Consider the following 13,791-nt stretch of genomic DNA (forward strand, 5'->3'; position numbering starts at 1 on the left):
TTGCAAAATTTTGTTTTTATTTTTTAATATAAAGTCAGTTCCTTGTTGAACATCTTCTACGTTACTGAATACTCTATATTATTATATTCTGTATTAGTACTGAGTTGAATTAGATGCCCCTCCCCTTCTCTAATTCTTCTTCCATAAAGCAACTCTTTAAATATATATGAAGACATATGTCACTTTCCTTCTACGACTGCCCTTTTCTCAGGTAAATAGCTTCAATCAATATTAACAGAATAAGTTCCTGAGTTGTCCAACCATCTTGGTCATCTTATCCTATATGTGATCTAGTATAATGTCCTTCCTACTAATCACAATGTTAAAAATAATAACGGCTACTAGCATTTATACAAAGTTTTAAGGTATGCAAAACCCTTTACAAATATCATCTCATTGGATCTTCACAACCACCCAAGGAGAGAAGTGCTATTATCCCCATTTTGCAGATGAGGAAGTTGAAGCGGAGAAGTTAGGGACTTACTCAGGAACACACAGCTAGTAAGTGTCTGAGGCTGGATCCAAATTCATGTCTTCTTTCTATTAAGCCATCCAAGTCAGAAGGCAGAGGGGCTTTGACCTTTGAAGTTCTGGACAGGATGTTTTTATTGATCACATTAGGGGTTTTAGCTGCCATTGATAACTCACATTGACCTTAGAATGACCAACCTCCAACTTTTTCACAACAGCCACATCTCACTGTTCTGTCCTTGTTTCTCTCTAAGGAAAGTTTCCAAATGTTGGTAGGACACCTGATATCTCCTCATTCTTATGAGCACAGGCTTAGCTCAGGAAATAGGAAAGTACAAGTGAGCATCCTCTCTCCTTCCAGATCATTGACCAGCCAAAGGACAATGCTGGGCATCGGGAATCTTGTTAATATTTTTTCTCTAGCTCTTTGCATCTTCAGTGGCTTGATTGAATCGGATATTCTTCCTTTCTTTCAGTTTCCTCCTACTGTATTTCCTTCAGCCTAGTATGTCCTGCGACTACAATCCAGGAATTTTACTGCCTGCTATTGCTCATGGATGGTCATATAGTTATATTCATGTCCCCGTTTCTTTCTCCATGCCATCTCATGAATAATCACTGCAGTGTTGGATAACAACATTTTAGACAGATACATCTGCTTCATACAGTAGTCTCAGTAAGAATCCATTTTCTCCCTCCACTTAAGCCCCTCATCATCAAGTACAATGAGCACCTGGGTAAAACTGAAAACTTTTAAAAATTGCCATTCATTAACAAACCAAACCCTTGAGTCATGTTCATAAACATATATGAAGTAAACTGATTCTCATTAAGGGAAAATGGTCATGGTTTGTAATCAAATTTAATATTCTGCAACAAAATTAGTTCGAAGAGTTTCTCCTTTTCTTCTCCCTCCTCTCCCCAGACCCTTACTCCATATCTCAACCACCAAAAGTCTGTTATAGTAAATCTAAATTCAAGAACAGAAGTCAAAGAGGTTGAAGATATATTTTTTTAAAACAACTGGTAAAATTCATAAGCCATAAATAACTTTTAGTCTTTTTCTAAAATGATCTTCTTTGCAATTAAACTTATCTTCCATTACTCAAATCCAATCAGCAATTAATAGCTTTTTTTTTTTTTTAAAGCAGAGTTCTTTTCTGGCATACTTAATAGACTAAGGTTTTATGAGCTTGGTTTGGTCCATGGCTGTGAAAAATACACAAATGGTAGCTGTGAGTAAAAGATGCATTCCCTCATAGAGAAGTTTTGGAGAAAATACACTCCATATAAACAAATGGTAACGTAAGGACGTCACCAGGATGATGTATGCAGACACAGGGATGGAACATATCACTGCATAGCAGAAGCAGGCGTGACCCATTGCTGAATTCCTGCTAATAAAGAAAAAACCATAAAAAATGTTAATGTTATTACACATGGCATACTCACATTTCATCTTAAATGCAGCTATTTAAAAAGTAATCAATAATCTGATTTCTACAAATGAGTTTAAGGAAGGCAATTAATTTTTACTTCTCTAATTTATGATAATTCACAGTAAAAGCCTGAGCTGTCCACTTTTGCAATAAGTATCATAAAAAAAAGTATCTGCTAAACCAAATAATACTATAAATGAGAATTTTGGGAAAGTGCCTTACTTGGTTAAAAACACAGACTTTTAAAGTACCTATTTGAATACTAACAATTATTGTGATTATTACACTGGACTCTGTTATTTAAGAAAGGATCCCCAACACTCTCTACTTAATAACAATGTTAATGATTAGTTATTTGAAAATAATTAAGCTGTATTCCTCTTAAAAATTCAGTAATTAAAATTTTTACTAATTCAGACTAGCCTTTCTCCAATTGATCCCAGACTAAAAAAAAGATTCTTAAAATATTTAGGGACTAATCGTCCTATAATCTAATATTCTACAAAGACCAATGCTAACTGACCATTCTGATATTCCAACTGATGCTTAGGTACAAAAATTTTGGAGTCAAATCCCACAAAACCCAGTTATAAGAAAGGCATTTTCCAGAGTAGAAACTGGGTTAATGGATGAATATGAGAAATTTAGACAAGGAAAAGCACATTCCCTAAAGCAAAGAAAAGGCCACACTAACATGCATAATTTTATGGGAACAAAATCTTGTGTTTACATAGACTAAAAAAATGATGGAGGCAGCTAGGTGATGCAGTGGATAGAGTACTAGCCCTGAAATCAGGAGGACCTCAGTTCAAATATGATCTCAGACACTTAACACTTCCTAGCTGTGTGACCCTGGGCAAGTTATTTAACCCCAATTGCCAAAGGGGGGAGGGGAGGAGATGAAGAATACAACTCATGGTACTTATTTGTAATGCTTAAAAAGCTATAATTAGTTTTTTAAAGATTGTTTTACTTAGATCATGGTTACAATGCTGAGTCCACCAATCTGTAAATGTTAAATTACAGCACAGTATAAAAAGATCTTAATCTAGAGAAGCCCACTTTAAACAATGATGGATTTTTGTTGAATCTCCTTTTCTGAAAATGGTTTTTTCATATACCCATGTAGCACAGACTAAAAATCCCTATCCTAACAGAGATCCTCCTTCCTACAAACCAAATAATTGTAATGGAGCCAGCCACTTCCTCCTTTTATCTTTTGAAGATCTTTCAAGAAGCAATCTGGAATAATTTATATAATCCAGAATAACTGCCTGGGAGGAAGATGCAAGGTAGAAAGACAGAGATTCACCCTCTGGAGCCCCGGGACCAACAATAAAAAAGGCACATTGCCCAGAGAGGAAAGGGGGCAGGAAGCAGGCAGAGAGAGAATAGTCTTACCCAGGTGCTCAAGATAAGGGCATCTCCCAGGAGAACACAGACTGCAGAGATAGCTCAAAAAAGAAGTCATTCATATTGCCACCTGAAGAAACCCAAGAGCTTATGTGTTGGGGAGGGTTAGGGGGTGAGTCCTGTGTGATTTAGGTGTAAGACAAGAGATTCAAAAGGCTGAAGGCACAATGGCCACAGGGCACAGCCATGTTGGGCCAACCAGCCTCGCCTTCAGAGCAATTTTCCTATAACAGTAAAATGCGAAAAATAAACTGGATTGCTGGCAGACACAAGATCACCCACAAGTGCCTAGAAGGGCTGTGAAGGATAGCCACAGTGGTGGGAGTAAAGGACCGATGATCCCTGGAGTGACTGAAGGGAAGATGAGGGGAAATAATGATTGGAAAAGAGTATTTGGCATGAGACTAGAACAATGACACAGAAAAAGGAATCCTGCCTGCTCCTTTGCTGGGCTGAATATAGGACAAGTCTCTTGGGGAAAGTGGTCTATTCTCTGATGCTGATGCTGGGCCCTAGAGCCTCAGGTTCCACAGGAGAGGGGTAACAAGCCAGACAAGACAGACATCCCTAGGGCCTGGTGCCTCTGGGCCAGAGCCATGAAAGGTACTGCCTTCCTCTGCTGGTTTATTTTCAATTTATCCTGTAGATAGCTCGTCTGTACAGTTATTGATAGGTCTCTCTCATTAAGAGTGCGAGCTCCTTGAGAACAAGAACTGGCTTTAAACCTTTTTTGTTCTCTGTGCACTTAGCATTGGGCCAGGCACAAAACAGGTGCTCAGTAAATGTTTACTGATTGACTCTAATAAAACACTACACATCAAGATCACCAGATTGGGAAGAACTACAGAATACATTTGCACAATGATATAAGGAAGGTTTCCCAAGATCTGCTTCTCCTATATTACAAAGATTGAAGAAGGCACAACAGCATTAAAAAATTGTATAAGAAACTGTTTTTTCACATACCAAAACCACTGAAGTCAAAAAAATCATTAGGCTCCAGAGAAAACCAAGTTGAATGATGCAAAAGGCTCCAAACTTCACAGTAAATAAAAAGAAAGTGAGCAAACCCACCAATTTAAACAAACAAACAAAAACAGAATGTGCTCAAGGGTGAAGGGAGTCAGCTACGCTGGAAGCCTGGACAAATAATTCCAGTTTACAAGCAAATAAAACATTAGTTTCAACAAATAACAATGTACAACACCCAAACTACCAATACTTTGCTGTCCAAATGCAGTAGCCTTAAGAGAACATGATACAGAAACATTACCAACATGTAAATAAAAGAAGGGGTTGAAAAAGAGAAAGTTCTTCAGATGAACAAACTAAGTATCTGGTTAGATCATTTGCTTTATGAACTACAAGATAGAAAGAATGAAACAGAGTTTTTGGCAACAGTAAGAAAAGGCTCAATTTTAGTAGCAACTGAAATACATGCACATGATGGAGTCATCCCAGTAAACAAGGTGACTATCTCAAGTATGGCCTACACAAAGCAGCAGCCTCCATTCTCAAGCTAAACACACGCATAGATTAAGGAAGTCATTGCTGAACTCAGAAAAACAAAAGGTCCTAAGACTCAGGGAGTCTCTTGGTGGGGGAGTGGAGAGAATATGATGAGAAATAAGACTGGAAATGGTGATTAGAAGAAGAAAGGGAAATAAGCCATGAGAAATCTTCTGGCTTTTGCTGGTAACAGATTCCATTTTTCTTTCTATTCCTTTATACATTAGCTATGCTACTACAATTTGTCCTTCCACTGATATACTAGCTTTAGACTACATCTAGCTCATTCATCATATTTTACATAAAAACAGAGACAGAAACAATTTCAGGATTAGAAGAGACTGCAGAAACCGTTGTAGCCATCTTTTACCTAAAACAGAAAATCCTTTTATATCTTCCCTGACAAGTAGTCATGTAAATTCTACTCCATTGTAGGTGAATTTATTAGGCAGTCATTTCTACTTTTAAAAAAACCCTGATTCTTGGAATTTTTTTCCTTTCAAGCTAAACCAAAATTAAATCTTCTTGTAATTTTATCCATTGTTTTATCCAGTAGGGCTTCACTACCAAATCACATAAACCTGACCCCTCTTCTACATGACAATTTTGCTGTGGATGTGATATTTCTTTTAATAAAGTTTAGAGAAACATCTGCCTCCTCATATAACAGAGGTGATCTTGGCTTCCCAAAAATCATGCTAGCAAGTCCCATCAACCTGGAGAGGCTTTAAATACAGTGATGGCACTGTGCCTGTTGATATCCTCCTGAATGTCTCACAGGCAACTCAAACTCAGTATCTAAAATAGAATTTATTATCTGTCCTTCCTCTAAATTTCCCTATTCTATTTTTGTTGAGAGCACACACCACCCACAAAGTTATCCAGTTTTATAACCTTGAAATAATCTTTGACTCTTCAGGTTTTTAATTCTTCACTTTTCATTGTTACTCAATAAGTTAACAAGTTCAATCTACCACATTTCTTGTACTATTTCCATTCTTTCTTCTCATTAGGTTACCATTCTAGTGCAATCTCTCTCCTAAATTACTATGCATTCCGAGTTGGTTTTTCTGCCTCCTCTGTCCCCTCTGCCAAAAAATTTTCCTAATATTACTCTTCTACTCAAAAACCTTGAGCTGCTCCCTACTGCCTACAAGAACAAACTCCTTAGCCTGGCATTTAACATTTTCCAAAATCTGGCTCCTCCCTACTTTTCAGATTTATTTCACAAACCATATTCCTGCCAAAATGAACTTCTAGCTGTTCCCCAACTTGACACTCCATCTGCACTTTCATATATTGGCACAAGCTATCCCCATGCCTTGAATGCCCTTACTTCTCATCTCCCTATTCTTGTTTTCTTTCAAAGTTTAGCTCATCATCTTTCTGGATACTCCCTAGTTATTAGAGTTCTTTCCCACCTTAATTTTCCTAGGATCATGCTTATTTGTGCATACATTACATTTTGCTGCTGTCTCCAGAAAATAAGTTCCCTAAGGGCAAGGATTGTTTCATTTTTACTTTGCATCTCAAGTGGCCAAAGCACAGTTGCCCAAGCTAGAAGCTTAATAAATGGCCTTTAAATAGCAACTGGTAAATAAATGGCTGATCATGGGAACACTGAATATTAAGTGTTGAATTTTTTGCCTACAGCAATTCATGAACTGTCAATAAAGGTTTCTTCTGAAGTGAAAAAGTAAAGCTTTTTTTTTTTTAAATGATTAACTCCTATTGAGTTTGTAGTTCACCAAACTCAAATATATATATATACATATATATACATATGTATATATATACATATATATATATATACATTTTTAAACATAAACTGTTTAACCATCTTGTCTTTACCCTGTATTTGTAAGTATAAGATTTTAAATTCATCTGTAATAAATTTTCAATTTAAATAGGATTTCATTTATTATTCAAATCTATGGAGATCTGGGATTTCTGTTCTGTCACTTATTCTATTCTACCTATTCTAGCTTCATGCTTTCTATAAATTAGATTAAGTGTACTACCATCATTCAAGTTAGTTATAAAAGTGCTGAGTACAATGGTTCGGAATAGAATCCTGTGGCTTGCCACTATCAATCTGTTTCTGGCTAATATAAATCATCTAATCAGTTCAATAGATTCAACTCTACTTGGGTCTGATCATTCAACTAGCTCCATTTTCCCATCTTGTCCACCAGAACATACTGTAAAATGTGGTCAGAAGCTATGCTAAATTCAGGTGTTCTATGTGTCAAGTATGTCCATGTTTCTTGATCCACCAGTACAGTAACCTGGTCAAAAAGGGGAAATTAATTTATTTGGACTTGAATGTTTCATAATGACCCCATGCTGTTAACCTTCCTTTCTAATTACTTACAAGTTAGCCCTTAAAGAATGATTTCTGGAATATTCCCTGGCATCAATATCAAATTAACACAGTGAGAGTGTGTAGAATCTAATTTCCTCCTCCTTTTGAAAATTGGTACAGATGTTTGCCAATCTGCAGTCCTGGGGGATGTTTCCTATTCAGTCCTTCAAAGACTACTAAGAATAAGTTAGTAAATCACATTACTAACACTTTCACTACCCTGGAAGGTAATCTGTCCAGACCAGCTGACTTGAATTCATTTAGCAATAGGTAAGTGTTCTTTACTCCCTTTACTTACATCAGGTTTCAATTTCCTCAATTATTTTCTCTCTCCTTTTCAATGTAAAAATCATTCTCATTAACAGGGGCTACAGAAGCAAAACTGAACAGTTCTATTATCTACTGCCACATTCCATAGACATAGACTCAGCCTTTCCTTATTTTTCCTGCCACCAATACAACTTCAGAATGTTTTTTTGTTGTCCTTGGCAATTTCCCCACGCTTCAGCCCAGTTCACATTGGGTTTTAGCTGTCCTCATGTTGATCCTACAGGCGCATGTCATTCCTTTTTATTTATCTTTGGTTGGGTTCTTGATGCTATCTTTTGTACACATTCTTTTAAAAATGTGAGTTCAACAGAGAGCATGAAAGAAATTGACAGTAGGCACATTCACCATGCAGGGAAGACAGACTGAGAATGATAAATGAAAAAATTTTCTTTGGATTAAAGTCTGGGTTTAATTTTAGTAAAAGCTTAGTTTTATCTTCTCTACTGGGTCAGAAGCTCTCAAGAAAAAAAAAAAAAGATTGGGAAAGTGAAAGGGAGTGATTATGAAAAAACTCTAGCACCACAGGTAAGCTTTCTCACTGTTTTGTGCTTTTTCATGTTATTGCCTCCTGTGACCCTTCGACATACAGCTCTTCTATGGAAACTACCTTTGCCTAAATTGAGGAACTAGTAAAACTGAGGAACTATTCTGTTGTCAGATTAAAAACAAAAACCTCCTCTATTTAAAAAAACAAAAACCAAAACATTCATTTGATTCTCCTGAACTCTAGCTTACAACAGTACAATGCTATTCTGTTTTTCCTAGTTCTCTGATCATTCCTCTTTCTTCTACTATACCTTTTTCTAGTCTAAATATGGGCATTTGAAAGGCAGAATCTTCTCCCCTTGTATATTCTACTTCCCTACTTCCTTCCTTAAAGAACTCTTCTACTCTCAAGGTTTGTTTGTGTTTATTTAACTTTAACCTTTCCCTAGGAACATACTTGATAGATGTCCTGTTCTGTGTTTTCCAAACTCTGGAAGGTTCTACTAAGCTGAAAAGGCTTTGTATATACTTCCAATGACAAACTATGTTCCCTGGATGAGGAACAGCCAAGTTAAATATGGATAAGCTCATCAACTGCAAGAGGCTATTAAGTCATTCATTTTTTGGCCAAGATAGACAAGTAACTTTCTTTTTTGTAATTACAAAATGGCTCTTAGTCCTAGACAGCCACCTGTTAGCAGAAAAACCAACAACAAGGTAAAGGGCAGTAAGAAATAAAGTTTTTTTTAAAAAAAGTCTATGTGAAAATAATAACTCAGCCATTGGTAAAATGAATATGAGGCCTTTCATAAACATCTAATAAGTTTATATACTATTAGTATCACAATCATAATTAAATTGGCATTCTGCTAGAAATTAAACCAATAAAGTTGTTGTTAAATGAACAGATGATCCTAGCATGATGAATAAAGCAGTTGGCAGTTAAATTAATCATTTGCTAATAGACAATGAAAATATATTTCAAGAGATACTGGTCATCACTCTTTGAAACACTCCTTGTGAGAAAAGGGAATAACTGGGGTTTATGTGCCAACATTTGTTGGAGACACTGAAAACAGAGATATTTTACAGAAAATCTGACAACTTACTACAAAGGCCACTTATGTCTTGATACATGGCAATACTAAAAGAAGGTAAATAAAAGGAAGACAAAAAATGTTGGCAAAGATGGTTCCAGATAAAGAAATTCAGAGGTAAAAAACTTGTAGATTATTCAGAAGTTTTGCACTTGATTTAATAAACTGTTTCCTTAAAGAGAGACTGAGAAGCAGTCATCAAGATCGTCTGGTATTTGTTTTAAAAAATAGTGAAACAAATAAGTGAAATAGATTAGAGTCAAGGGGGGAAAAAACAATGGAATTCAAACCCACCCCCCTTTTTTTTTTAAATGAAAGACATAAAATATCTAGGAAAAAACTTCTTATTTGAATAAAACTGCTGGGGAAAAAAACTAGAAAGCAGTCTGACAGAAATTAGCCTTAAACCAACACCTTATTCCACATTCCACAATAGATTCTAAATTGATTCGTGACCATAATATTTACTATAAAAATATTAGAAAGGAAACAGATTACCTACTTCTCCCAGGTATGGATAGGAAATATACCTTAACTAAACAAGAGGCAATTACAAAAGATAAAAATAAATAACTGATTAAATAAACTTGAAACAGACAAAATGCACCTAGAACAGAGCAACAATTGAAAGAAAAAAAATTTATAAGGGTTTAGTATCCAAAATATATAAGTGATTAATAAATGTATATAAGATTAATAGCTATTCCCCAGTAGATAACAAACAGTTCTGAAAGACAGAATCGCGAAGCATGCATAACCACAAGAAAGAATGTGAGTAATAAGAGAAATGCAAATGAAAACAACACTAAGATTTCACCTCACACCCTGCAAACTAGCAGATATGACAAAAATAGCAATACTCAAAGCTGGAGGAGTTGTGAAATGAGAGGCACACTAGTACATTGTTGATGGAGCTGTGAAATGGTACCGCCATTCATTTTTACATTCATTTTAAAATTATGAGTTCCAAAACCTCTCTCTTCAGCCCTTCTTCGATTAACCGAGAAAGCAAGCAATGTGATACCTATTATACACATGAAGTGATGCAAAACAGATTTCCATATTAGTTATGTCTCCCCTCCTACCCCAAAAAAGAAAAATAAAGTGAAAAAATATGCTTCAATCTGCCTTCAAAGAGTTCATCAGTTTTCTGTCTGGAATGGAAAGCATTTTTCATCAAGAATCCTTTAGAATTATCTGCTATTATCCTTCTTCACAATCTTTTGAAAATGAACTTGTGCTCTAAACTGCTGTTGCCTTTAGTTATTGAGTCTCCCTGCAAAGAGATTAAGTGCTGGCTGAGTTAGCCTGGTTTATTCTTTTGGTTTACTCCTTTGGTGGGTTTTTTTTTTGTTTGTTTGTTTTTTGTCTTTAAGTACATTATCCATTTTTTAGAAATAACAATTGATTTAAATTTAAATAGTGAAATTATATGTGTTATCCCATCTTTATGCTTCTAATTAGCTAATTTTTAATCTTAAGATACCTAACACCTTAAAAACCTGAAGTGCAAGTGATTTTGAAATGATGCCCACATTAGCAAGTAGTCATTTTTTTGTTGTTGTTGCTCTTTTAAGATGTAGACATTATCTCACCTCAGACACTTAACACTTCCTAGATGTGTGACCCTGGGCAAATCACTTTACCCCAATTGCCTCTAAAAAAAAAAAAAAAAAAAAAAAAAGTTATTTCCTTTTGTTCTCAGTAATCTTATCAATGGCTTCCTTGGGCTATCAGCCATGTAATGGCTCAAGGATACCCAGAAGTGTAGCACATTCTGATCAAGTACATATTAGTTGAAATCACGCAGACAGTGACAATTTTATTGCAATCAGGGATTTATTTTCAAGAAATGTTAATGTTATTCAACAAATATATGTTAAGGGCCCATTGGTTAAATTAAGAATACACAGACAAAAAAATTCAAGTCCTAATTCTCAAGGGATTATAATTCTATCATTCCCTACTGGGAAGGGATAGAACATGTTCAAAATCGTTTGAAGAAAAAGAGAACATAAGTGGAGATCAGGAATGGCTTCATGGAAAAGAAAGCCTTAGAGGAAGATAAGGATTCTGGCAGCTAGAGATAAGTGCCTCAGTACCATAAGGCATGAACGAAATGGACTCCCTCCTGGCCTCTTTCTTTGCTCATACATAATCTCCTACAAGAAATCTTTCCTGACCCACAAAGCTATTAGTGCTCTCTATACTTCTTCTATGTATATGATGTATGTACCCCAGTTTAACGTAAGCTTATTAAAGGTGGGAAGTATTTGATTTTTATCTTAATAGTGTCCTTCCTTGTTCAGTAAAGTGCCCTAAACTCAGATGGTGTTTAATAAATGCTTAGTTTTATTGAAAAGCCAAATAAATAGATTTCCCTACACAGATATTCAGATAGCTGCCATAGTGCTAGGTGCACTGAGCCTTGGGATATGATACCGCCCCCTCAGATCCATGACTAATCAAAAATGAGATTGGGTTTAGGATTGGACAAAGGGAAAACCAAATGGCTGAAGAATGTTAACCCCATTGTCATGCAGTTGAAGGTGCTTCTCACTATCTCTATCAATATATACATGTATATATTTGACAGTTATTAAAAATGGGCAGTAGGAACAAAAGATTAGTTCAGATTACAGTTGGATGAATAATTGGTAGCATTTTCAATGATCTGTCTTCCCTCCACCAAAATCCATCATTTTAACATAACAATCTTTCAGTAATACTACAGAGATATGAATCATGAAAAATTATAATCACAGAATAATCAAAATGCAGGTGAACTAAAGTGGACATTGGAAAGGCACAGGGTAGGCCATAGTATATTACCAAAAATAACAAGAAATGTCAAAGACGACATCACAAAATGATTCGGGCAGGATGTGGAGTGGTCAGCCCATGTACTACTGTCTACAAGGGGAAGGCCTTTAGCACATTGGGTAGGTTGTGTAGGATTTATAGAAAGACAAGCATATAAACTACATAGGATGAGAAGCACAGATGGATCGTGTTATACAGTCATGCAGGGAGTACTGACTCACACATATAAAAATAATATCAAAGTATTGAAGAAGTCCCACCCCTCACCTCAAACTCAATACATATTAAACTCAACTATCATCTTTCTCCCAAAATAGGATCCTAGCCTTGACTGCTTTTATTTTGTTCATTGTATTGAGAAATGAGTATTTCTCTCTTACATTTGGTAACTAATTACTGTATTAAGAACAAGGGTTTTTTCCTTTTCTACTTCCTCATCCAGAAACCAACCAATATGGGAAATATCTTTAGAACATTTGCCCAGTTTACAATCTAATTTAACATTGAAAGAAATTCTAACTTTTGGCTAATAAGTATATTTCTACTCATTGTGTTTGCTCAAACAAGTTCTGGGAAAATGTTAATTCTCCCTATTATCAAGACAGGTGATATGGAATTTGCCATCTCTTTGTCTAAGATTTGAGTGATTTAAGTCACATAAGCCAGGACAGCCCATCTCCCATTTGGTTAACCAGTCAGAAGTGGTTAGGCATCCCCTTCAGGAATACCTCTTCTTCAGAGCTGATATAAACCGTGATCCTACTGTCATTAAGGGTTTTTGGCCTAAAAGAGGCAGCCAACTGACCATTCTTTTATTAACAATCTTCTGGCTTTCTTAATAAAATGATTAAATTACCCAGAAACTATCTCTTTCGAAATTTGTAATTGTCACTGTTTAGTCAATCCACTAGTCTCAAGGCTTTAAATGTCTAGGTTATTTTAAATTCCTACTTCTCTTTACCAAACTGCCAATTTATCATCCAGTTCTATTAATTCTTTCTCAGCAAATATCTCACTTATTGTTTTCCATTCTCAATGACACAACCCTACTTTACTCAGGCTTTTGGAATATGCTATGGGCCTAGGATTGTGCAGTACCAAGCACATCTTCCTTTCAAGCAGGTGATTAGTTTGCTGGCATAAAGAAGGGGGATGAGCAATTAGTGCTATCAACAGTGAGAGCCAGGAGGAAGATCTGAATCAGCAATGGATAAGGAATGAACAAGCAGGTGGGGTTTAGGGCTGCACTTCCATATAACAAAATAAAAGAGGAAACCTGGAATTCATCCAATTCTGCAAATGGACAAAAGATGAAGGTCAAAGAGATACTGGTAGATGCTGGAAAATTAGCAGAACATATAGTATTGCATACACAAGCAGACTAAAATGCTGATTAGTAATTATAAGCGAAGGATTGCAATGCTCAGAAAAAGCCAATTTTTAGTTAAACACAAGGCATAACTGCATTATGTATTATGTTACAATAGATAATAATAGCTTGTACAATTTAAGGAATCAGGGAAAGAGAGAGAAGGAAGGAAAAGGGTAGAATAAAATTTTCCCTAGGATATTATTCTTTTTCTAAGAGAGGGAATGAACAGAAGACTAACCAGAGCAATAACACTACTATATTAAGTATATTCAACTCATTCCAAGGCTATTACTGTGTTGCAGAGAATGGCTGCTCTATGGAAAGGACGCAAGTTTTTTTTACTAGACATTAAAGTGGAGGAAGAGGAGCTAGGACACTCAGAAAGGGAGGGAAAAAGGCACTTCAGAGCTTGAGGAAATCCCCTTGTTCCCCAGTAGATGAGCTCTCCTGGAGAGTTCTTGAGTCCAGGCTAAAACAACCAAGGGA

At 35.9% G+C, this 13,791-nt stretch overlaps 1 protein-coding gene across 7 annotated transcripts in view; it reads right to left on the bottom strand.

Annotated features, from left to right (window-relative positions):
• Window positions 1-1,317: 1,317 nt before the first annotated feature.
• PIGG (phosphatidylinositol glycan anchor biosynthesis class G (EMM blood group)) overlaps window positions 1,318-13,791 on the bottom strand; it is a 77,618-nt gene continuing 65,144 nt past the window's right edge. For 3 of the 7 annotated variants that reach the window (XR_012483328.1, XM_074274473.1, XM_074274475.1), the window contains one exon: window positions 1,463-1,868. Coding sequence is in view for 5 of the 7 variants with exons in the window: in XM_074274473.1 (XP_074130574.1) it covers window positions 1,649-1,868 (220 nt within the window). In the remaining 2 variants the exon portion in view is untranslated. Of the gene's footprint in view, window positions 1,869-13,791 lie in introns of all 7 variants that reach the window. The other 4 variants (XM_074274477.1, XM_074274476.1, XM_074274474.1 and 1 more) reach the window with 4 other exon arrangements.

The sequence above is a fragment of the Sminthopsis crassicaudata genome, chromosome 6, assembly GCF_048593235.1.
Source record: "Sminthopsis crassicaudata isolate SCR6 chromosome 6, ASM4859323v1, whole genome shotgun sequence".
Lineage (NCBI taxonomy): Eukaryota > Metazoa > Chordata > Mammalia > Dasyuromorphia > Dasyuridae > Sminthopsis > Sminthopsis crassicaudata.